Here is a 25,943-nt window from a genome sequence, read left to right as displayed (position 1 = left end):
AAACAAGACTGACCCATCGCTGTCCTCATGGATTGTATAAATCAATGGGGAGACAGGCCATTATCAATAAAATAAAATCAATAAACCACGATCATTGAAAATAGATTATAAGTGTCATTTATTTTCTTGAATAAAATAGGGTAGATTTTTCTGTATCAGAGATGACTGAGGGATGGCTGTTTTCAGTAAGTCTCATCAGGAAGGTGATGCTTAAAGTAGGATCTTAAGGAAGAATAGGGGTGACTAGTGCAAAGATGTGAGGGGGAAAGAGGAAAAAGTAAGCACAGAGATTCTGAGGCACTGGTGAGATGGGCACTGTCACCTACATTCTATAAATGAGTCAAGGTGAGGGACTTACCCAAGACCACCCAGCTCATTGTATGAGGTAGATTTGGATTTGAACTTGGGGCCGCTGACCCCAGTGTCCACACTGGCCAGGGACATTTCACAATCTTTGCAAACCAGCAGCCTCCACCCTCACTTGTAGGTATGTTCTCTGGAACCACACCCTGGGCCTCGGCCCCAAGTTTGAGGCCCTTGTCACAGCTGGGGGTGTCACATCCCAATTCTCTAGACCAGCACTTTCCAATAGAATATAACATAAGCCACATATGTAGTTTCAAATTTTCTAGTCATGCACTAAAGAAGAATAAAAAGAAACAGGTGGAATTAATTTTGATAATATATTCTATTTAAACCAATGTATCTAGCATATTATCATTTCACAGATAATAAAAATTATTAATGAGTTCATCTAAAATATTTTCATACTAATGTCTTCAAAATCTGGTGTGTATATATTACACTTAATTTGGACACAAATCAGCATGGAAGCTAAATTGTTAAAGTAATGGTTAAAGTAAAATGTAGTCCTACTAAAAAACTTAAGCTGTATTTAATGGAAAAAATATGTTACCTGACCTGTCTTAAAATTAAAATTCAATAAAATGAAAAATTCAGTTCCTTGGTCACAGTAACCACATTCTAAATGCTCAGTAGCGAGCCGGCCCGGTGGCCCAGGTGGTTGGAGCTCCGTGCTCCTAATGCCGAAGGCTGCCGGTTCAATTCCCACATGGGCCAGTGGGCTCTCAACCACAAGGTTGCCCATTGGACTCCTCGACTCCCACAAGGCATGGTGGGCTCTGCCCCCTGCAACTAAGATTGAACACGGCACCTTGAGCTGAGCTGCTGCTGAGCTCCCAGATGGCTCAGTTGGTTGGAGCCCGTCCTCTCAACCACACGGTTGCCAGTTCGACTCCCGCAAGGGATGGTGGACTGCACCCCCTGCAACTAACAGCGGCAACTGGACCTGGGGCTGAGCTGTGCCCTCCACAACTATGACTGAAAGGAAAACAACTTGACTTGGAAAAAATCCTGGAAGCACACACTGTTCCCCAATAAAGTCCTGTTCCACTTCCCCAATAAAATCTTAAATAAATAAATGCTCAGTAGCCACACATGTGGCCATATTGAATAGCACAACCCTTGACCAAGAATTCCTGACACATGGTCCAGGGAGTACAACAAAGAAGTGAAGAGTCTGTCCGGTCCACAACGTAGATGCCAAATAGCCTTCAGCCTCAGTTCCTGCATCTATTTCCTGCATCTATAAAATGGGATTAATCATACTTTTCTTGCATTGCAGTCTTAAGGGTTAAATGCATTGAGGCAGCCTAGTGTCATAGTCAAACCACATTTCCTGGGTTCAAATCTTACCAATTCCAAGGTGAAATTTTGTGTAAGTTATTTAAGCTCTCTGTGTCTCAGTTTCCTTATCTGCAAAATGGGGATAATAATAGTACCTATTGCATTGGTTTGTCATGAGGATTAAATGACGATATTTGTGAGGTGCCTGGAATATAAATGCTATGTAAGCATTTTTTAAAAGTGAGAAAATAAATGGTTGCCAGACCCCCAAAATTAAATGCAAAAAAGTGCACTTTCCTGGAGAGAGAGTTATTTTTATGACATCCCTTCTCTCCAGGCTCAAAACATCCTCCACCCAGGTGTCTGAGCCAAGCAGGCTGCATTACTATTGCTGTAGTTCTGATGAGCCCAGTCTCTGGCCCTCAGGGAATTTAATTCCTCTTCTCTCTTAAATCCATTCCAATCACAATTCTACCTGCTCGCCCTTCCCTAGGGAAACTGCTCTTGTCAAAGTCACTGTGTGTCTAAGTCCAATGCTCAGAGGACTGTGCCCCAACAGAGGAGAGGAGGTGGGAGTCTGTGGACTGCTATGATGGGAGCCACGACAGGAGCCACACCTGCCTCCTGCCATTCCACCCAGGTGTCACTAGTGATTGCTACATGTCTCAAATTCTACGATTGGTGCCCTTAAACCTTTCATCTCTGTATGTTCTCCCCACGAAAGGGAAACAATGCCTTGGAAAGATTTCCGGTTAGACTCTAGGTCTGGCTGAAGCCACAGACCTTGTGAGATCGTGGGCAAGTCACCTCCTCTTTTGGAGCCTTAGTTTTCTTATCTGTAAAATAGGAAGAAAGATTTGGATTAGCTCAGTGCTTTCCAAAATATGATATGTACAGCAGTGGTAGATGCCAGATAGTTTTAGGTCTCCAGACTCTATTACATAACATTGAATCATATCATGATACATGTATTTCTTTTTTGTTTTCTTCCTGTTCCTCCAATTACTGGGGAAGAAAATCTCATTTAACAGCTTCTGTGTCTTTAACACTTCACTTGTTAAGGAAGAGAGAGCAGGGCTCAGCTCAGAGCCTTCAGCAAGAAACAGGTTCTAACTAGAATTCAAGAATAGTGTTTTTGCTTTCCTGGCATTTAATGTTACTTCCCTTTTATGGCAAATGGTAGTGACTTTCCATTTGAGGTGAGTGATTTAAATTTAAAATTTCCATTTAAAATAAATTTGCCTAAATTTTTTTTATTTTATGAGCTAATAGAAAGAAAAACATTATGGAACTAGTAATATAGTTGAGTAAATGGATTTGGGCCAATTGATTTGGGAAAGACAGTGGGTGATTCAAGAGTTACAGCTCCAGCCTGTGCTCCTCTTGGGGAGCCCTTAATAGGAGTCTGGGCACCTCCCCCTTCTCAGGGGTCTCCCAGGGGCTTTGCAGAAATCCTTTGTCATCTGAATCTGGCTCAGGCTGGGCCCCAGGAGAGTAGGCAGGCCAGTGCCTGGGCAGCATCAGCCCAGCTGTGGCCCAGTGGCAGCCACAGCCCTGGCTGGGTGATGTGCTCTGCCCTGTGAGCCTGGGTTTTCTTCACAAAGAATGTGATTCTTGTGCCCATGCATGGAGCATGGCCCCGTGCGGCTGCTTCCCTTACGTCATCTCACTGCATCCTCCATCCTCCCCATCAAGTTGCTGTTTTTATCCCTAGAGACAGCTGAGGAAACTGGGGCTCAGAGAGATGACATCACTGGCCTGAGGAATGAGGGGGAAGTGGGATTAGAAGCAGTTGGTCTGGCTCAAAGTCTGGGTGGTCTTTGTCCACTGCTTTATGCCACCTCCTTGGCCTGTACTAGTTGTATGACACCGAGCAAGTCACTTAGCTACTCTGAGACCCAGAGCCCTCATCTATAAAGAGGAATTGATAATAGTCTCCTCTTGATAGGGTTATTGACCTGCTTATTGTTATTGGGAGCTGTCGTTGGGTTAAATGGAGGTTAAATGAGTTCATACAGGTAAAGTGTTTAAAAGAGTTCCTGGCACGCGGTAAGCACTTGAGGCTAAGTGGTTAATATTATTTCCTTGGAGCCCAGGCTGCCACCTCTCCCCCAGGCCCCCAAACACACACCTGCTTGAGAGCTGAGGGTGAAGGGATCCCCCTTGTGGCAGGTCTGGGCTGTGTCCTTCATCTGCTTTCTTATGTAATCCTGACCACACCCCTGTGAGCTGAATTTATGCCCTTTTTACAAGTGAGAAAACCAGGGATCAGAGAGGAAAAGTAATCTGCCCAGGATCACACAGTAAGCCAGTGGGGTGTGAACCCAGGTCAGCGTGGTACCAAAGCCCCTGTCAGTCCACTATTTCAGGAGCCTCCATGAGATTGATTGAAAGTTCCTGGGGAGGTCCCATGCCCTCCTCAAGGGTGAGGGAGGGGTCCCCTCCCCAACCTGTGGTGAGAGGAAGAGAGACCATGGGAGGAAAGCTGGTTTCTGGTTCTGAACTTGACTGTGACAGTTGGGCAGCTGCCAGGCCCTCTGGCCTCAGCCACATGGTTATTGCTATGTGTGTCAGGGGTGGGGCTCTCTGAATTTCCAGGGTTCCTGATTGTCTCCGCTACCTTCCAGCTGGGAGAAGGAGGGGGCCCCAGATTCACCCTTCCTAATATTGGAGTTAGCACTGAATTGCTGTCATCTGATCCCTGCGTGCCTTCCTTCCTGCCTCCTGCAGGTCCTGAAGCCACTGAGGCCAGAGAAGGAAAGGAATTGTGTGTGTTCAACCCAGGCCACTTCCCAGCCCTTCCTTTTCTGAGAAAAGCTTGAGGGTGGGGTGGCAACGAGGAGGGGGGTGCCGAGGTGTCCAGCCAGCAGCCAGTTACATAAGGAGACTTGCGCAAGGCGCCCTCCAGGGTCAGGCACAAAGCCCTGCCCCACCCCCCACCCCCACGCTGCTCTCCTGGGGTGCCAGAGTGAGGACTGTTAGGTCTTGGGGACACCGACCCAGGCCTGGCCCTCAGGGCGTGGCCTGGGGGAGGGCCAGGGGATGGAGGGGAGCTTTGGGGCGAGTGTTGCTCGTCTGCCTGGGGTTGGAGCTTTCGGCTGGAAGGTGTCCTTGAGGAGTCCAGAGCCAACCCTCCCACTCAGTCCTTCCCTGGAGAATGAAGAGACTAGGCCGGTGCCCTGGACACCGACTGAGCCCTGATCCTTGACTCTGGTCATAGAGTGAGCCCTAGCCCCTGACTTTGGACTCCAACTGAACTCTGACCTGAAACCTGGGACACAGCCTGCTCAAGGCCTGATAACTGCCCCTCGCCATGGCTAACTCCTGACCTTGGCCCCAAACGGAGCACTGTCTTGGTCACTGACTGGGCACCCACTTTTTCCCATGCTGATCCCTGACCTAAAGTCCAGCTTCTGACTGAATTACAACCGCGCAGACAGATTTAGCTCTAATCCATTGCCCTTGACCCCAGTCCCCAGGTAAACCCTGGCCTCTGGCCTGGTCAGAAATACTCTCTGAAGAGTCAGGAGAGCTGTGCTTAGGCACAGGCATCAAGAGCTTAGTGCCTGCTAGTCTCCCTTCTGGTCGTTTTCCCCTCACCCAGATTGAGGATGGCTAAGGGGCTAGGTTGAACTGGGGGCCCCAGGGAGCTGTCTTCTGACCAGCCCAACACTGTGACTTAGCAAGATGAGGGCTGGATGTGGAGTCAGGCAGGCCCACTGCGGGTGGACCAGGCAGTGCTGAGTCAGGGCAGAGAGAAGAGAGGACAGTCTCTCTGAGGTTAGAGCTGCAGGTGGGATGTGGGGAGGCCACAGGTCGGCAAATGACGCTGCCTGTGGCCGGCCGGGACCATGAAGCTAAAGCAGCCCAGCCCAAGTCCTACCCACCGTCATCGACCCACCTGTTACCCATTTTCCGTCATTCATCCGTGGTCTCTTTCAGAGCATCCTGTTCTTTCCCTTCAAAGTACATATTATAATCTAGAATTATATATGTATTTAATTATATGTAATTATTACGTACTAACATATAATAATTACATCTATTATACATATATATGTCTGTCTCCTCTACTAAACTGTAAGCTCCCTTAGGGCAGGCGCCTGCCGGTTTGGCTCACCATTGTATCTCCAGCTTCTCGTATAGTTCCGGGCAGTGTGTAAGTGCTCAGTAAATAGTACTTGAATGGATTAAATCCCTCCATCTATTAATTCACCCCGCATCCACCCATTTACCACTCACCCAAAACCTATTTCCCACCTTCTACCCGTTCAATTTTCTCCTACCATCTCCCCACTCTTTATCAACCCCCTACTCAACCATCATCCATCCACCACCTATATGTCTTTCCAGCATCAGTCAAACCATTTATATTTCATTCATTCATTCATTCAACAAATATTTATTGGGTACCTGCTACTTGCCAGGCACAGTTCTAAAGGCTGAGGATTCTGCAGTGAAAATAACAGACAAAAACAGTGCTCACATCCCGGTACAAAGAAAATATGCAGGAAATAACATAATAAATATTTAAGTTGTAGAGCATGTTAGAGGTGATAGGTGCTAGAGGGAAAAGTAAAAAAAAGCAGAAGGGTGAGTAAAGAGGGGGGCAGGGGGGCAGGGGGAGTCAGGCAGAGGCCATAGCAAGTAGGGTGTTTCGGTGGATACCATGAGAGTCTCTGGAGGGCAACATGTTCCGGCAGCGGGTATGGACTATGCAAAGGCCAAGGGGAAACTTGACTGGTGTGCTGGCCAAGCAGGGCAGTGTGGCTGGAGTGGAGAAAGTGGGGGGGGTGGTAGATGAGGACGAAGAGGTAAGGGGGGGGTCCTCGCCACTGGGAGCTTTGGAGGCCTTTGAAAGGACTCTGGGGAGAAGGGAGAAGGTGTTGCAATAATTCTGTGGAGAAATTCCAGTGGCTCAGAGCCGGGCAGTGGCTGTGCAGGTGGTGAGACAGGACTGGATTCCGGGTACAGTTAAAATGTGGAAATAACAGGATAGCTGATGTTTCAGATGTGGAGTGTGAGGGAATGGCAGGTGTCAAGGGTGCCTCCAAGGTGTCTTGGCCTGAACAACTCCAAGTAGGAAGCTGCCATCAAATGAGATGAGCAAAGCGTTTGGGGGAAGACCAGAGGTGCAGCGTTGGTGATGCTGGGTTGGAGGTGACTTTTAGACATGCTGGAGGAGACACTGGGTAGGCAGTTGTGGTGTGTGCTGGAGTTCAGGGGAGAGGTCTGGGCTGAAGATATCGAACTAAAGTCATGGGCGTGAGACTGATGCCAGCACCAGGGACTAAGTCCCGGGCCATTCCGACAGGAAGAGTTGGGAGAAACAAAGGAGTGGCCATGAGGTAGGAGAGCCAGGAGAGTGTGGCGGCCTGGACGCCAAGTGAGGAGAGAAGGCGGATTAAGAAGCAAGAAGTGGTCAACAGTGTCAAAGCTGTTGGACCAGTCCCAAAGATGAAGACTGAGAACTGAGCATTGGACTTAGACACACAGTGACTTTGACAAGAGCAGTTTCCCTGGGGTTGGGCGAGCAGGTAGAATTGTGATTGGAATGGATTTAAGAGAGAAGAGGAATTAAAGATAGTGAGTACAGACAATTTTGCAAAGACCTTTGCTGCAAAGGGGAGCAATAAATGGGTGGTAGCTGTGGGGAGGGCGGTAGCATCAAACGAAGGCTGTTATCTTAAGAGCTATCCATCTACCATTTATCCATGAATTCAGTCAGCCACCACCCACCTGTCCATCCACCATTCACCATTCATCTACCTGAATATCTAATCCCCATCTGTAAGCTAAGGAATCTGCCCTGAACTCCTTTTCTACAGCTTATCAATTCCCATGCCAGGTACTGGGGTCGGGATGGAGAACAAGAAATGGAGAACCAAGAATCTGACATATAGTAGATACTCAATGTAAGTGAATTGAATGAATAAAAGAGCAAGAACACACGGCGTCTGCCCTCCAGGTGCTTGGTCTAGCAGTAGGACAAAGAATACCAGAGCTAAGGGCATTGTCTGGCTGTCATCTAGTACTAACCCTAGAAGGGAAGTGTCTTGCCTGAGGCTACACAATAGGTGAGCAGTGGAGACAGGAATCCTACCTGGGCCTCAGTGTTGGTAGACAGGTTTTTTTCTCTTCCAGGATGTTCTGTCCAAGGGGACAGAATTTGGCTGGGGACAGGAAATATGTAGGAATATAGTACTTTTAAGAGGACAGATTTTTAACCGTTTTATTTGTTTATATTTTGGCTCAAAATTCAAAAGGTACAGGGATGGAACTTGAAAAATCTCCCTCCCAAACCTGTCTTCAACCCCCGAATTCTTCTTTCTGGGGGCAACCAATTTTCTTGTGTTTTCTTTAAGACATAATGTGGGGACAGAGCCCCAAAAAGCAGTTTCCAGGCTCTCGGCCTCACATAGAAAGGTGCTGGCTCAGGTAGTAAATGGCCGTCGACTGTGATCAAATGGCCATCAGCTGTGGCTAGTTGGCCGTCAGCTGTAACCAGTGAGCCATTAGCCATGAATATAACTGCCGTGGCTACACTAGCAGAAAAAAGGGGGAGCTAGCAAGAAGATGGTGGCTGAGTCTGCAAGCGGCACAGTGAGGGTTGAGAATTGTGTTGCTCCTGCTTCCTGTGTCTCCAACCCAGCCGCCAGTGAGAGTATAGTGGTATGACTCCCCTACCTATGGCTCCGTGGGTGTTCCTTTTTGGCCTAGCCACATCCTGCGTTCTTGTGTGGGGAGCGGGACCAGAGACCCTGCAGGCCGCCCCGCATGACACATAAGTTATGACTTTATTTTCCCCTTTTCATGCACAGAGGGGAGGATACTCACAGTCCTTCAGATTTCCCACCCCCCTTCCTATTTAATAATTTGTTCTGGGGATTATTCCACATCAGTTCAGAAAGACCTTCCTGATTTTTTTTTTTTTTTTACAGCTTTGTAGTTCTCCATTGTAAGGATGTACTGGTTTATTGAAACTATCCCTTGTCCATGAACATTTCATTATTTCCAGTCTTTTGCTGTAACAAGCAATGTTGCAGTGTTTATACATGGGAAGTAGAGAGAAACCTTGAGCTCATTTCCTAGAAACAGAATTACTAAGTCAAAAGTTTGTGCATTTGCACTTTCCATGGAAATTTCTGGATGGTCCTCCGTTCACATTGTGCCAATCTACCTCCTGCTAGCAGAGCATATGAGTGCCACAACTTCGACAGCAGAGCGCGTTATCAAGGTTTTTGATCTTCACCAATCTGATTCAGAAAAGCGACAGTGTCTTCATGCAGCTTTTATATGTTTTTCTTGTTCTGACTGATGAATCTTTTCCTATTTTACAGCCACAAAGGCAGATATCAGGAAGAGGAACTTCTCAAGGTCAGCGCCGCCCAGGCTGCCTTGGTGGGCAGCGAGTGTCCCATTTTAGGAGGTGATTCAGCGGAGGTAAGCATGGCAGGGGCTATGCTTCTGAGAACAGTCTCAACTCCCTCTGCTTCCTCTGTTCTAGGCTCCCCCCTCCTCTCAGATATGCCCATGGGCTGTCACCCCCCAACACCTCTGCACCCCCATAAGCTACCCCAGCTTTCCCGCCCCTTCTGTTCCTTTTCTCTCTTCCTGCCTTTTAAAGCTTCCTTGGCCCCCAGTTTCAGCAAGGCTGGGCTAAGGTGACATCCTGCCCTCCTATTTGGCCTCTCAGTACACCAAGGAAAATGTTTGAATCTTAAGCTGTTTCCGCTAGTCTGGCGCTTAGTGATCGTGAAGCCACACCCCCTCATTTGGGTCAACACACGGAGCGTGTTTGCCGTGTTTGCCTATGTGCATATATTGGTGGAGGGTTTCCAGGCGGGAATTCCCTCCCGTTCTCGGATATTTTTTTTGCTTTTCCCTTCCGGAATCCTGAGAAAGGTTGGTCGGGAAATCGAGAAAATCGGCTCCTCGAACCCAGGTGGTTGGTAGTATTGGCTGTCACTTTGTGGAAACGATTCATCCATTCATCGAGGAGAACAGAAACAGCTTATATCTCGGGAATGGGACAGCGAAAAAATTCCCGAGAACGGGCGGGAATTCCCACCTGGAAAGGCTATATTGGTGGGTAAACGCTCCGATGTGTGTCTCGGTGGCAGCCTGGAGTAAAGGCAAAAATGGCCGGTTCTGGAGCCAGGACAGACCTGGGCTTGCACCCCTGCTCAGCCACCGATCAGCAGTGTGACCTTGGGCCAGTCAGCCACCTTCTGTGAGCGTCAGGTCTCTTGTCTGTAACATTGGAACGATCATCAAGGAGCTGAGTCCTCTCCTTCCACTCCCACCTTGCTCCCTCCATTCCGGCCACACTCCCGTTTCTGTAGTCCTTGAACAAGCAGTGGCCCTTTCTGTTCCATCTGCCTGGAACTTTTCTCACATCTTTCCAAACTCCTTCTCCTCTTCCAGGTCTCAGGTCAAATGGCACCTCCTCCGAAGGCCCTCCCTGAAGAGTCATGCCCCCACCACCGTCCCTGCAGTCTGTCTCTAATCCATAACTCTCTTATTTTATTCACAGCACTTGTCAAGGTTTGAAATGATCTCATTTATGGACTAGATTGCTTATTTTCTGTCCCTCCTGCCCAACCTAGAAAGTAAGAACCCTGAGGGTTCTTACGTTGCTGTATCCCTATGTCCAGCACGGAGCCCAGCACCTACTAGGCGTTCGATTAATTGTTGAATGAAAGTTCTCAGCACAATGCCTGACATGTACTAAAGCTCACAACTGCTGGTTGTTATTATTATATAAATGCTAGTGACCATCATTTTTTATAAGGAATGAACAACTTTACTCGGCAATTCTTACAGCAAATATTTGAGTCCTGTGTGATGAAGTGTCATGGGAGAAACAGGGCTATGAGACCCAGGGGATTCTGTTGAGAAATAGACGATCTAGCTGGGAAGACAAGGGCCATGGGAGAATAATCATGATATATTGACATCATGAAGCATTGAGTTATTTTCACAACAAGACTTAAGGTGGGTATTATCACCCCAAATTTTAGATTAGAAACGGACTCAGAGAGGCTGCATGCCTAAGGTCACCCAGCTGGTCAGTGTGGCTCCAGAGCACTTAGCACAGTGCCTGCGCCAGCGTGGGGGCTTAGTGGCCAAAGTGTCATTTGCATATCTGTCTGGACTTCCCTGGGGCACTTCTGGTGCTTGGAATACAAGGTGTGTGCCTGGATACACCCCACACACCTGGGCACTAGGGACATAGCTTTGGGCTGCATGTGTTCCTCCTAAGTCTGGGGATCCTGGTGGAGAGGTTTATGCCCAGGGGCACCAGGGCTCTCTCTGCTGGGAGGTTTTTACCCGTGAGAGTAAAACCTCTGTATCTGTCCGTACCTTTGCTGGAGTCCAGGTCTGGGCTGAGGAGGCTTTGTGCTATGATTGCAAGAAGCAGCTTTGCCATAGAGCAGTCCTGGCAAAGGGAAGGAGGCTGTGTTTGTGCTCACGAGGGCAACCAGGCCGTTTGGACAAGCACGCGTGCGTGTGTGTTCTTGCGCGTGTGTTTGTGTGTGTGTGTGTGTGCGCGCCACCCCAGAGCAGGCACTTAAGAACTGTGGAGAAGATAAATTCACACCCTTCCTCTTTTCATCATTAATATATTACCCTTTCCTTCATTCGCTTACTCACTCAGGGCCTCCAGGGTCAGGAGGGGCCGGTGCTGCTCACAATCCTACTCCCTCCCTCTCCGCCTCCCCACCCCCCCACCCCCCCTCACAAGCATGCACCTGCTGGGTGCCCATTAGATGTCAAGTCTTGGCAGCACTTTCCCTGCCAAACCCAGTCCACGGACCCTTCCCAGGTACACACCCCAGTGGACATCCTGTTTTCCTCCCTCCTTCTCCCTGCCCTGACCACGTGTCCTGGGCTAGATGCTTATGAAATCCTTTGAGTTCTTCCATCACCAGGCTCCTGATGGCCTGGTGCCCAGGGCGTGGCTTTGAGTCATGTGCTCTGGGGCTCAGTGAGGCTGAGACAGGAAGCTCACAGCCCTCGGTGGTGCCGACCCACGCTGACTTGGAGTGGGGCCAGTCACTCATCCCTTCACCACACATCCGTGGGGCACACCTGTGCACAGATATGTGAGGATGTGGTCTGAAACAGGACGTGATATGTCCAAGGTCACAGGGAATGTCAGTGTGGGAATCCAACCGTGGCATAGCTCATGACCAAAACTGCACAGCAGTGGAGACAGGCTCGACTTCCTAATATCACAGGACCAACATTTGAAGCCCAGCTATTTACTAGCTGTATGACCTTGGGCAAGCCACTTCACTTGTTAGCCTGTCTTTACTTACTTATACCTAGTAGATGCTCAAGAGATGTAGCTTCTAAAAAAATCAAGATCAGAGTAAGTACAAATGCACACTGAGTCAGTATGTCTATAGACATACATCATCGTAATAATTTACATGCCTGTTGGTGTGCACATGGATGTATTGCACATGCATTGTGCACATGGATGGTGTGCACATTGATGTACACCCATACACGTGACACGCTTATTCAAGGACTTGTGTATGGGTCCATGAATTAACATGGATGCATGTGTCTGTGAGGTCATTTGGGCTGATTATTTTTCTGATAATGCATACCATTTTGGGGATTGTCTTCCAGAGGATTTTCTGAACATTTGTCTTGGGCAGAAATTGGTGTTTGTCTGGGTAGACATGCACATGCTTGCCTGCATGGTCTGCATGGCCCTGGGTGAGGGGTTATTAATACGACCCCATTCTTGATCAGGTTGGTGAGTTGGTAGAATCTGTGGGGATTGGGGCTACTTCTGCAGCTATGGACGCCACAGGTATAGGGCATTCTGGACCTGGACTGTTTGGGTTCAAATCTCACCTGTACAATCTTGTGCAGGATGCTTAAACACTGTGGTCAATTTCCTTTCCTATAAATTGGAGATAATGGTAACCACATTATGGTGGTATGAGGATTAGTTTATGTAAAGCACTGAGTACAGGGCCTGGCACAGACAAGTGCTACATGTGTCACTCTCTGAATCTCCCTGTGTCTGTCTTTTGTGACATTACCTTGTCCTATTATAGCACTCACTCTATTATATCGCCATTGTCTTGTCTACAAAACTGTCCCATCCACTAGACTGTGAGCCCCTGGAGGGCAGGACCATGTCTGAGTCATTCTTAATTATAACCTGCACATTGCCTGCTAATTCTGCTTTCTCCTCCTTCATAACAATAGCTGGCATTTATTGGGCACTTCTATGTGCCAGGTACTGTGTTAAGCTCCTCAGATCTTCAAACAGTCCCAAGAGATTGGTATCCTCCTGCTCCTATTTTAGAGACAAAGAAACTGAGACTCAGAGAGGTTAAGAAATTGCCCAGGTTCACACACTGACAGACTGCCTCATTCTCAGCCTGCTCTGGACATAAGATTTGGAACAAAGATCTTGGGGCACGAATGTTACAGAACATCTGTCTCTTGGACTCCCCACAGCTGGCTCTCTCTCCACTTCCCACTAACACGTGCCCTGTCTCATCCTGGGGCATCTCAGCTCCCTGCCCAGGCACAGCACCCGCAGAGCCCAGGCAGTGTCCCCAGATCACCCTTTCTTTGGTTCAGTTGGGGGCGAGGTAGAGTCGCTCCTCTGAGGCTGGGTTTGAGAAATAACTTAGGCTCCTGGGTCAGCAGGGATGAGGGAAAATATGCAAGACTCAGCAGGAGGGAGGGGCAGCCTCTGGGTATTGTGGGGTGGGGTGCTCAGGCTCTGGGATAAAAAGGTGTGGACAGAAGGTGGAAACCCATCCCTCCTCAGCCTCCCTCCCCCTCCCAGTTCTCCCCACCTCAGAGAGGAAAGGAAATGCTGGCGGGAGGAAAAACAGCTTCCCTCCGAGGTAGGGGGAAGCTGTCAAACTGCTGAGCTGCCACAACTTTGAAGGACCACTAGAGGGCGCCCTCAGGCAGCTACGGGCTCTATATCTGTTTAGTGCCACCACGCGTGCCTTGGGTCTCCAGGAGCTACCAAGGCCCAAGGTAGTGTGCATTCTGCTGTTGTTGGGTGGAGCACCCTATAAATGTCAATTAGGTCAAGTTGCGTGGTAGTGTTGTTCAACTCTTCCCTACCTTTACTGATTTTCTGTCTACTTTTTTTGAGAAAGAGTATTAAAGTCTATTCCATGGCCTGGAAACTCGGGGGAGGTCAGCTGGGGCAATTGTAGGGCTCTTCTCATTCAATTATTTCCTGATCCATTCTTTGGTTCTTTCAGATGGGAGAGTAAACCTGATTTCTGTTTGTCATGTAGGGTCTAAGCTGCCATTCCCCACACAAGAACGCAGGACATGGTGAGGCCAGAAAGGAACACCAGGGAGCCATAGATAGGGGAGTCATACCACTGTATTCTTGCTGGCGGTGGGTTGGAGATGCAGGAAGCAGGAGCCACACGATGCGCAATCTGCCATCTGCTTCTCTGCCAAACAACCAGCCAACCAACCAACCCCCCTAGAGTAGCCACGGCAGTTGTATTAGTGGCTAATGGCTAACCGGTAACAGCTGATGGCCACCCAGCCACAGCGGATGGCCATCTGATTACAGCTGATGGCCATCTAATAACCGAGCCAGCACCTTTCCACGTGAAGCCGAGAGCCTGGAAACTGCTGTCTGGGACTCTGTCCCCACACTGTTACTTCAGGAAAAATGTTTTTTGTTTTTTTTTTTAAATAATGTAGATTTATAGAAGAGTTGCAAAGATAATACAGAATTCCTATACACCCTTCAGCCCTGTCTCTTTAGTCTCCTTTAATCAGTGACAGTTTCTGGGCCTTTTCTTGCCTTTCATGACCTTGACACTTTTGAAGAGTGGTGCTCAGATATTTTGTAGCATGTCTTTCAGTTTGGGTCTTCCCATGGTGAGGCTGAAGTTATGGATTTGATGTTGTGGGGACACCATGCAGGTGAAGTGTGCTTCTCATCATATCATTGCAGGGGTCCACACCACCAACCAGACTTGTTACTGGTGACGCTGACTGCGGTCATTGGGTAAGGTAGCACCTGACAGATTTCCCCACTGTGAAAACCTCCCCATGACATCTCCACACTATTTGTTGGGAGCCAGTTGCTACGTCTAGCTCACCCTGAAGGAAACAGGAACTAAGCCTCACCTCCCGGAGGGCGGAACATCAAAGAATTTGTGGACACACGTTAAGGCCACCAGTGAAATTAATAAATATTTGGAGGGGAAATAGTTTGAGACTATGCAAATAACCTCTTTCACCTGAAAATTTCCTCAATTATTTTAGTGTTCACAGGTGCGTTTTGCTTGCAGCAATTATTACTGTAGTGTGCTACGGGCAATTTTTCTATTTCTCTCAATCATTCTGTATGTATTAATTGAAATTCCTCTTTAAGGAAGGTCTGCCCCTTCTCCCCCATTTATTAAATGTATTCTATCAATTGTATTATTTTTAAAATTTAAAACTAATTCTATTTTCACATATAATACAGTCACACCGTTTGAAATTCAAAATGGATGAAAGAACATTTGGTACAAGTCTCCTTCCCACCCCTGTCTCCAGCCACCCTGTCCCCAGTCCCCTCCCCAAAGCAACTAAAAGCAATAGAGATTTTATGCACGTACAAGCAAGGTGCAGAAATCTTCTTTTCATACAAATGGTTTCAAAGTATTCATAGTGTTCTGCGCTTTGCACTTTTCCACCTAACAATGTAACTTGGAGATGTGTCTAAATCAGTACATAAAGAGCTTTCTCATTCGTTTACATAGTGTTCCAGTGTGTAACTGTACCATGCATGATTTATTAACTAGTCCCCTATCAAAGAACATTTAGGTTCCCAAATGTTTTCTGTCACAAACAATGCTGCTGTGTTCCAACAGGCAGAATTGAACCTACAGATATAGCCGCACAAGAGGGAGGGATCAAAGGGCATGTGTGTTTTCCATTTTGATATTGCTACATTGACTCTCTTGTGGGTGGCACCAGTTTACAGCCAGTTTCCTAAGGCTGCTGTACAAAGCACCGTCAACACATGGCTTCCGACAACAGTTCCTTCTCTCACAGTTCTGGAGGCCAGAAGTCGGGAGGATTTGGGCTTTTACTCTGAGTGAGGTGGCTGTCACGGGAGGGATTCCGAGCAGAAGAGGGACACGAGCTAAGATGTTATAACAGGATCTATCTGACTGCCCTGTAAAGATCAGATTTGGGGGTGGGGGGTGGGGGAGAAAAGCAGAAAGCAGGGAGACCAGGGAGAAGCTGGTGCAATTATCCAGATGAGATGTGACAGTGGCTCAGGCCTGGTATCTAGCTGTGAGGTTGGCAAGAAGTGGTTGGGTACAGGATGTATTTCCAAGGTTTTGACAGGACTTGCAGATGGATTCAGGCTGTGAGGAAAGAGAGGAGTCAAGGATAACTCCAAGGTTTTTGGCTAGAGCAGCCCGGAGGCTGGAGCTGCCATTCTCTACGGTGTGGACAGAACATGGGGTCTGTAAAGCACTGAGAACAGGGCCTGGGCCCTGGTAAGTACCAATAGGAATTAACTGTTCTTATTGTCCTGGAAAAGATCCCAACTTTGGCTCCAGTTCCCTCCCCAAACCCCCCCGCCCCCTCTCCTTCCTTCTCAGGGATGAGGGCAGCAGATTGTCAAGATGGCTGAGAAATTTCCTTCCCATCAGGCTAGCACTTAAATTCACCCCCCAGGAAACCTAGGCAAGTGGCTTCAGTTCTCTGACCATCAGTTATCTCTTCTGTAAAACGAAGATAATAACCTCCTTTCTTTTAAAAAGCATATGAAAAATTATGGATTCAAGTGCCCAGCGCACCTTAGGTACTCATTCCGGTAGCAGTCTCTTTCCTCCCTCCTCGTGCCCAGGGGTCAGGAAGAAAAGAAGCAAAGTCAGTATCCATCCCAGCTGTTTATTGAAAGGGAAGGTGGGATGGAAGGGGTGCGGGATGGGGAGGTGGCCTGGGGCACAAGGGCAGTAGGGCCTGGGGAGGACTGAGGACTCCCCCCAGGAGGCCCCTCAAGGCTGGCGGTGAGATTGAGTAGGGAGGGTAGGGGCGGGGCCATAAGCGTCTCTCTCCAGCTGTCTTGGAGCTCCCCCTAGTGGCAGAGAACAGAGATGATGCGTTACCTGTGGGTAACGGTTTCTAGGTGGGGGACTTTGAGGGACAAAGACATCCCAGTTCTCCTGCCCCCTGGCTCTTAGAGACCATTTAAATGCATGTCCAAAGTATTTTCTGAGCCACCTGGAACCATTAGGACTCCAGCAAATCTCTCTGGGCCCAGCCTGTCCCCAACCCCTGGAAGTCCCCTGGAAGCCAGGAAGGTGTGGGAACCCTGCTCCAGCTGTTGAACAAGAGCTGGCCCAGGAGTCTGAGGATTGGGTCAGAGTTCCTGCAGACTGCCAGCCTCCCTCAGCCACCTCATCTGTACCCTGGGGCTAGTAATAGCCCGGGATGGGGTGGACAGAGCAGCTCTGATGCCGAAATGCATGTAGAAAACATACTCTAGAGCAGGGGTTTACAAACTGCGGCCCGCGGGCCAACTGCGGCCCATGATGCATTGTTAATTGGCCCGCAACAAATTCCAAAAATATATTTAGTTTACTTAAATAAACCAGGTGAGGCAATACGTATTTCACCTTGAGTGAGTGGCCCGTCTGTTTGTGTATTTTACCGCATACGGCCCTTGGTGAAAACCATTGAAAAAAGTTTGGACATCCCTGCTCTAGAGGGTAAGTGTTTTCATACCATCCTGGACAGAAATTCCAGTATCTTTGACCCATCCTGATGCATCCTGGTACAGCTGACAGAGGGAGGGGTCGATGGATGAGAATGACCCCACTACCCCACTGCCCTCATCTGTGCCTATAGAGTGTAATACATCCTAGGGAGAATCAAAAAACTCATGGAACTCGAGAATCTGGTCCAAACCCCTTATAGTACAGAGGCAGAAACTGGTGATCTGAAAGGGCAAGGGGCTTGGCCATGGTCACACATTGGAAAGAGTGGGGACAGGTTGAGGGAAATGCTTTCTGTCCCTGGAGTGTCTGGGGATAGAAGGGTGGGTGGGAAGTGTTGGGTGGACTTGAGGAAGGTTGGCATCTTGAATGAGTTGAGGCCCTACCCCCTGAGAATGAGCACACAGATGTGAGCCCGACTTTCTGACCTGGAGTTGAGCCTTCTGGGGGCTTAGACAGAAGGGACCCTGTTGAAAGGGCAAAGTTAAGGAGACAGTGGGAGGCTGGGGTGTGGTGGGGAGGAGGAAGCCTCCAGACTCCAGGGCTGGTGCCTCCTCTGGCCATGTGGACAGCTCAAGAGTCCCGCTTGGGCTGGATGGTCTGCACAGAAGATTGCCCAAACGGGCTGGCAGGCGGTGAGAACCAAGACTGGCCGCTGACATCGTGGAAGATGGGGGACAGCTGCTGCTCTGACTCATCCCCGAAGACCTCCACATGACCGTCAGCTTCAGTGTCCAAGGGTTCTGCCTTGATGTCCTGACTCAGCCAGCCAGTCATGGCCCAGAACAGGCAGATGGCCAGCAAGACCCCGGCTGCCACACAGAGTGCTGTGCCTGCCAGGCGGCAGGTGCCTAGGGCCTGGTTGTAGTCGGCTGCCCGCTGATCCAAAACCAGGAACTCACCCTCTCCAATACCCTCCAGCTTGGGGGGCACCGCATAGCCAGTGGTCAGGGCTGCCACACCCAGCAGCAGAAGCAGGGTCCCCAAGGACAGGCTGATCTGGAGAGGGACAGATAGATTGGGAGGCAGTCAGGGTCAGCCGGAGGCCCCAAGCCAAGGGGTCACCTTGGATCCAAACTGGACTCAAAGGTAACCTCTTTAAGAGGTTGTGAATCATAGCACACACCTGCTAGGCTCTAACTCACAAGGGGCACACACTGTCATGTTCTATTTGGAATCTTGAGACCTCTCGATTAATTTCCCTCCCAGCTCCCACCTAGCAGTGAGTTTCTCCTGCCAACTTTGAGTCGGCCCTCCATCATTATACGGGTCCCATCTTATCCCCCTGTGCCATCTACCCTCTATCTTTATCTCTCTGTTGGGTTAACTCCTATACGTCCCTCAGGTCTCATCTCAGACCTCACCTCCTCAGGGAAGCTTTCCAGGATGTCCCTGAACTTGGTCAAATCCCCTGCTCTACACTCAAGCAAATGCTGTGCCCGTTCATTCTTCTGTGCACTCACGTTGGTGCACACTGGGACATGTACTTTGGTTACTATGTAAGTGATGTCTGCCTGCCCCACCAGACGGAGAGCCGAGAGAGCCATGAGAGCAGAGACTGTCTGTTTTGGCTGACTAGGTGTCTTCCGTGACTAGCGTGGTGCTGGTACAGAGTAGTAGCTGAGTGAATGTTTTCAGAATGACTAAATGAACCACAGCTAGAAGCTCCTCAAGGACAGGGACCACGTGTTCTTCAATTCAATTCTGTGTCCCCAACAGCCTGGCACTATGCCTGGCAATAGGAAGATGCTTAAAAGTTTAAATACATACTGACTTTTTCCTGGAAGTCACCCTAGGCACAGAGCACATTTCTTTTCCCGGCATCCTTTACACACCTGGCCTGATATTGTACGTTAATTTTGCAGATTGGCACCTCTCCTTCCCACCAGAGTCAAGCCCTTTGAAAGCAGAGGGGAGACACTCTCTGCCTCAGTCTTCCTACAGTGTTTATCAGAGCTATGCCCATTGTAGGGACTCGGCTCACTGCCACCTCCATACCTTTACCCACCCAATGTGCCCTAACTGACCAGTCTCCCTGGTAGGAACATCAGCTGTTTGTCTCACGTCTTCCACTGCCCTGGCAATAGTATCCCAACATATCATCGTGAAGCACAATAAGATTAAAATGGGATGAACCCCGCTTCCTGCCAGTCAGCATATACCATCCTTTTGGCCACAATAATTAGTTCAGGGCCGGGTAAGTGACCCATTCAGGGTCAATGCAATACTTTCTAGGACTTCTAGAAAGAAAAAGCATTGTTTCTTTTCTGAATGAAATGCTCGAGGAAATTCTGATTTCCCTTGTATGGTATGGAGACTGAGGGTCAGCATAGTAACAGCCATTTGGGGAACATGTGGGGAAAACCTGAAGCTCACAGAAGCTGGAAGGGCTGGGTACTATGGGAAGCCTGAAGACCAAGAGAAATCTTGAGTCCTCAGTGTGATGGTTTGAACTGCTAGACTGAACTTTGCCTGAAGGCACACAACCTCTGGTCTCTTCTATAACATGAGCAATATTTTCCCTTTATTCTTGGAGCCCATCTGAGTTGGGTTTTCTATTGCTTGCATGTGCAAGACTCCTAACTGCGACACCTTCCCTTTTCTTCCTATCCGCTGATCCATCTTCTACCTGAAGCCACAGGAAATCACCCGAGTTGCTCCTCCTCTGGCCTTACCTTCCAGCACAGTGAGGGCCAGGGCCGGCGGGGGCACAGAACCGGGGGCCCCTCAGGGTCATCACTGAGGGTGGTACTTGCACAGTCCTCGTAGAAGAGGTGCAGATAGGAGCGGACCCCATACCACTTGCCATCTTCCACATTGGGGCCACGGCTACAGCCACAGGAACGGTCACAGCTCGGCATCGTGGATCCCTGTGGGGTAGGCAAGGTGCAGTGGACAGAGGGAGGGGTCAGTGAGAGCAGTCCATGGCGACCCTCCCAGGCCCCTGAATCTTTGTGCCCCATACATTTCTCCTCTGATTTAAGATACCATGTTTCCCTGAAAATAAGACCTAACCGGAAAATAAGCCCTAACATTTTTCAGGAGGACATCCCCTGAACATTAGCCCTAATGCGTCTTTTGGAGCAAAAATTAATATAAGACCCGGTCTTTTTTTCGGGGAAACACGGTACCTCACACTCAGCACAGTCTAGCCTTCTGGAACCCCACCTGGCTTTCTCTAGTACATGGTGAATGTCAACGCACTGAAGTGCTTAGCCCAGCACCTGGCAATTGTAGGTGTCAATAAATGTGCATATTTACTCGGGAGGCCACCTGGTGTCAGGGACTGTGAGCCTCACTATCTGGACTGGAATCCCAGCGCCACCACTTCCTGGCTGTGTGACTTAGACAAGTGCTCTCGCCTTTCTAAGCCTCAGTTTCATCACCTGTAACACAGGGTTAAGGGTTATAACTGCTTTGTACAGTTATGGTGTCTGGTGCCAAGAAATGGTAGCTGTTGTGATTATTATTACTGTAATTTTTTCATTATTATTTTTATCCTGAATTTTTCGAGCCCATGTCTGGAATGAGAGGTCCTCATCCCCATCTTCTCTCAAAAATCTCCTCCCTTTCAGGGTATTCTTGCGGGTAACTGTCCTGGCTGACATTCGTCCAATCAGGCAGAGCTCCCCAAGTTGCAAGACCCTAAAATATCCCTCCCTAGGGCTGCTCCTCAGGAGGCAACAACTTCCAAGTACCAAGGAATCCTGACTCCACAGGAGGTGAAAGTCAGGGGCCCTCGGGATTAGGGACTCTTAGGCTCAAAGGCGGTTAGGTTTCTAGAAAAACCTGTCTAAGAAGCCCTCTCTTCACAAATGGAGGCACTGAGGCCTTGCGAATGGAAGGTACGTGTATATCCACACACAAGTAGGACTAGAATCAGTCAGGGGACGGGAGCAGTGCTGGGGAAGGACTGGTGTCTGCCCTCCTCAACCCCACGATAACCCTCAACCCCTCTGAGCAGCTGCAAACAAAAGAAAGCAGTGCGCTTACACCGAAGGGTAAGACAACTGCCAGCCCCCTCTCATTTCCAATCAGACATAGCCCTCATCTCCCTGTGCAGAGAAACTCACCAGCACACACACATGCCCCAAACAGCAGACACAGACAGACAGATGCACACACACACACACACCTGTGAAACACACAACACAGACACACAAACACCAGTCATACCGACAGATACACATATGCTACAGAGACACACGCAGATAGATACGCACAGCACAGAGAAACACACACAAACACACATAAACACACAGATATACACACAGCACAGACACACACCCATAGACACACGCAGACACACACATAGATAGCCACAGTGTGTTGGGGGTGATTCTTGGAACCCCCACGGACCCACACAAACCACAGGACGGCTGTAGTTAAAGCCTGTCCATAAATCGTAGTTCTCCACAGCCCTCACCCACACCTCGGGGGGAAAAGAGAAAAAAAAATTGATAGAGAATGAGAAAAGGCAGAGATCAAAAGCGAAGGCGGAAAGAAGAGGGCAAGAAGTCTGGAGAGGGAGGGCAGGGCGGGGCTCTGAGGAGAAGTGGCCAGTACAGGAACCGCCCTAGGCTGAGGAGCTCGGGAGCCCAGGTGGGAGGATGGGTGGGGCCGGTGGGGCTGTCTGAGTCTGCAGCGACCATTCATTAAAGACCCTAGGGGCGGGGGTTCAGGGTTGGTTGGCCTGAGTTAGCTCCTCCCCTGCAACTCACTGTCGTCCTCCCGCAAACATACATAATCGCTCAATCCTGCTGGCCCCGGTGAAGGAAGGTGACCTTGACGCTGCCTCCCCTTCGGCCTGGCCCCGCCCCCTCCCATTCTAGTGTTGCAGGGAGGCGGTCTGAAGGTCTGGCTGTCTGGAGGAGGGAGGAGATGATGCTAAGGAGCCGGAGCGCGTACCCGGGATGAAGGTTGCCATAGGAACCTCCGGGGAGTTGTCTCTAGGCGAGGGGGGAGGAGCTCGGTAGGAAGCGAGCGGGAAGAGGAGGGGGCTCCAGGGTCCAAGGGGGAAGACTGCGGCGGAGGAGGCGCGCGGGCAGGTGACAGGCGCGAGGGCCTGAAGATGAAAGTCTTCTCTCGCCTTTGAGCAGCCTCACTCAGTGCTCCTTCCCAGACCCCCAGACCCGCCCACTCCAGTGTCCCGCGCTGCCCAGGACGGGAGAAAGGGCGCCCTCCTGGAGGGCGAGGACAGGAAAATCAGGCCAATTCCCCCGCCCCCGACCACACCACTATTTCTGCCCCGACCACCAGTTCCCTCGTCGCCATTAACTACATCCTTTCCCCTAGAGGGAAACTGAGGCAGAGGGGGAGGAATGGGGTTTTAGTAGAGGTGGTGGGAGTCTTGTCCTTTGAAGATTCCGCCCAACCTATCACCCCTGAGGTGTCTTGGGGCGATGGGGCTGGTGCGATCTCTGCCCCTTGCTACTACCCTGGGACCCCAACTCCCCAAACCCGAGGCACACCAGGGCTTGGGCACCGTCGTCTCGCCTGAGGCGGGACACGGCTGGGACTGGGGATGCAGGCAGGGGTGGGGGCTCTCCGGAACCCCGGAAAGGACGGGATGGGTGTCGGGCCGCCTGTGCAGCAGGGTTGAGCTCACCTCTCTGCCTGCTGTCTCTGCCGAGCCGGAGCAGGAGCTGGAGAACGAGCAGAGCAAAAGCAGGTTGGGTCGCGCCTGCGCCGCAGTCGGGGGCGGGGGTGATACCGGGTGGGAGGGGGCCCCCCCCCGCCCCAAGGGCTGGCTCTGCAGATTGCGGACCCCTGCAAGATCGGGAGCCCCTGTTCCCTTCCAGAGTTCCTTTCTGTTTCTGAGACTGCAGGCCCCTCGCGGAGACCCCACCACCTCCCTGGACCCCACCCCCCTCACACAGTCAGTCCTTCAAACTCCTCATCCGGGTCCTCCCATCGCCCCATCAATGGCCCACCTCTCTTACTGAAGACCTTGCCCTCGCTGAAGCCTTCATTTCCTCACTGTATCCTCAGTCCCCGATCGGGGTTTGCCTTCCCCTCATGTAGCCCCGACCCCAGTATAAAAAGGCTCAGCTCCTCGCTAAGCCCCAACCCTCTTCACAGACTCCTATCTCTCACCTTTTCTCTGAGCCCCCGCCCGTCGTTGAGCCTGGCCTTTCTCTCAATGGGTCCCTAGCAGGAAGTCCCTTCCTTATTATATCGCGGCCCCTTATCTCTCACCCGAAGACTTCACCTTCCCACTGAGTCCACTATCCTTTCTCCATTCTCTTTTCCTCTTTGAGCTCTTACTCCCTTGCTAAGGATCTGCCCCCCTCCCCTATCTAGAGAAGGGAGTTGGGGTTGGGCAGGAGGTGTTGAGAGAGAAGCTTCCTCTTCCCTTGGAAGAAGCCAATGAGACAGCCTATCTTGTTCTCTCTCCCAACCTACCACTACTTCTGCCTTGGGCAGTGTGTGCCTGCGACCCATCTACCTGGAAAGCCAGCCTTGCCAGGCAGCTGCATCTGTTTCTTTCCTTGTCATGTGCTCACAGCCTTGCTTTTGTCCCACATTTGCTGTGTGGTCTTGAGAAAGTTTCCACACCTCTCTGAGCTTCATCAGGCACCACTGCACAAACATGCATCCATTCTGTCTCTCCTTGTGCTAGGGTCTGGGACACAGGGATGAATGAACTCTGTGAGATGGGGCCACATCTTTTTCATTCACTATTGTATCCCTGAGCCTCACATAGAGCTTGACATTGAGTAGGCAGCTCAATAAATGTTTCCTGAACACAGACTAATAATAATAGCAAATATATGGTGCTCATTAAGTGCAAAGGCTTGTCTAAGTGCTTTATATTTACTACTTACTCATTTTACTGTGTGTGTGTGAGAGAGAGAGCGATGGGAGTGGGGTCATGGGGGAAGTCCTGGAGCTCAAAACTATAGGCCTCTAGTGGTGACAGGAGATCAGCTGGAGAGGAAAGCATATGTGAGCCCCTTCAGGGCCCCAGAAGCCAAAGTAAGGAGTTTGGACTTCAACCCAAGAGAAGCGGGGAGCCATGGACGGGTTGTAAAGAGGGGAGGGATGTGATCTGATTTGCACTCTGAAAAGATCCCTCTGGCTGCTGATCACTCAGGAGAACAGGATAGAAAACTCCAGCGTGGCAGCAGAGAGGCCAGTGAGGAGGCTCCAGGTCAGAGATGACAATGTCTTGCCTCGTGGGCTGACCAAGAAATGGAGGGGTTCAAGAGACGTTAGGGGCTAAAATGAACTACTGCCAGGATAACAAAAGATTGGAGACAACCTATGGCAGTTTTAAACATGGCTACAAATGCTACAAATCAGGTGGGCTCTCTGTACACTCTCTGTGTTTCTTGGCAGATCACTGCTCCAACCAATAGAGAATGGTGGTGATGCCCTGACTTCCAAGGCTAGGACTTAAAAGGACATGCACTTCCCTGGGAGCTCTAGTGCTGGGAGATCTGAGGTGCCACGCAAGAAGCCTGTCTCCCTGGAGGCTGCCATGCTGTGAGGAAACCAATATCATGGAGAGCCCACATGAAGGCACCACAGGCCCAGATGAACTTGGCCTTTGAGTCATTCCAGTTCAGTCATCAGATAATCGAGTGAAGAAGCAACCAGATGATTCCAGCCCACCGCCGCTGGAATCAGCTTCAGCTCCGATGATGATGGAAAGGGGATGGATAAGGTTCTGGAGGCGATGGGAAGGGATAAGGTCAACTGTATGAGAGGGTGGGCTGGCCTTGAGCGAGCACAGAAAGACACCAGTGTCCTCTGCTGCATAACAAACCAGCCCCGTCCTGGAGTGGGAGGGGAGGGTGGCCACTAAGAAGAGGTAAAGTGTGGTGGTTGTGAGGAGAACTCTGGAGTCAACCAGACCCAGGTTTGAATCTTGGTTCTGCCACTCATTGATTGCATGATTTTAGTGTTCTGAGCCAAAGTTTCCCTAACGGTAAAATAGAGATATTAGCAGTTGTCTCTCAGAGGGATTATAAGAGTGAAATGAGATGTGCATATAAGACATTGAGCAAAGCACAAGGAATGGAGTCAGAGATCAATAAAGTATTGTTGTTACTACTATTATTGTTACATTAATTGTTACATTAGGAGAGTAGGAAACAGTGACAAACACCTGATTAATCAGTGCTCGAGAAAAACAAGAGACATTATCTATAAAGAAAGAGGAAGATTTTAGTTCAATAGGAGGCTTAAAAAGTGTAGTGAAGGAGACACAAAAGGCCAAGTATTGTATGATTCCATATGTATACATACATATATATATTCATGTGTGTATATACATGTGTGTGTGTACATGTATACACAGAGAGAGAGAGAGAGCACCAAAAAAATGTATACACATTTTAAGAAAGGAAAAAACTGTATTAAAATTGTATTATAATAATATACACTGATAACAAAAGATGAACACAAGTCGTGTTTGACTTCTGCAATTGCAAGAGGTGCTCAAAGTGGTTACCATCAGCGTGATTTTAATACAGTTCTGACCAATGAGCTATGAGTAGAATGATGCATGTCATTTCTGGGCCAAAGTGTTTGTTCTGGTTGCTA

General features: G+C 49.5%; 1 protein-coding gene across 3 annotated transcripts; it reads right to left on the bottom strand.

Moving 5' to 3' along the window:
• Positions 1-16,569: 16,569 nt before the first annotated feature.
• NRSN2 (neurensin 2) lies at positions 16,570-23,881 on the bottom strand. Of its 3 annotated transcripts, none has more exons than XM_033094272.1 (4): positions 23,842-23,881; positions 23,002-23,038; positions 20,069-20,263; positions 16,570-18,392 (listed from the first exon to the last, which is right to left on the bottom strand). In XM_033094272.1, exons 3-4 carry the CDS (start codon positions 20,252-20,254, stop codon positions 17,967-17,969), a joined length of 612 nt encoding a protein of 203 aa, XP_032950163.1. In that variant the 5' UTR covers positions 20,255-20,263; positions 23,002-23,038; positions 23,842-23,881; the 3' UTR covers positions 16,570-17,966. The 3 variants fall into 3 exon arrangements, with proteins under 3 accessions (XP_032950163.1, XP_032950161.1, XP_032950162.1); XM_033094270.1 differs by lacking the exon at positions 23,842-23,881 and adding an exon at positions 23,490-23,676; XM_033094271.1 differs by lacking the exon at positions 23,842-23,881 and adding an exon at positions 23,327-23,472.
• Between the last annotated feature and the right edge of the window lie 2,062 nt (positions 23,882-25,943).

This window comes from Rhinolophus ferrumequinum, chromosome 23 (genome assembly GCF_004115265.2).
Source record: "Rhinolophus ferrumequinum isolate MPI-CBG mRhiFer1 chromosome 23, mRhiFer1_v1.p, whole genome shotgun sequence".
NCBI lineage: Eukaryota > Metazoa > Chordata > Mammalia > Chiroptera > Rhinolophidae > Rhinolophus > Rhinolophus ferrumequinum.
This window is presented reverse-complemented; position numbering and strand designations above follow the sequence as displayed.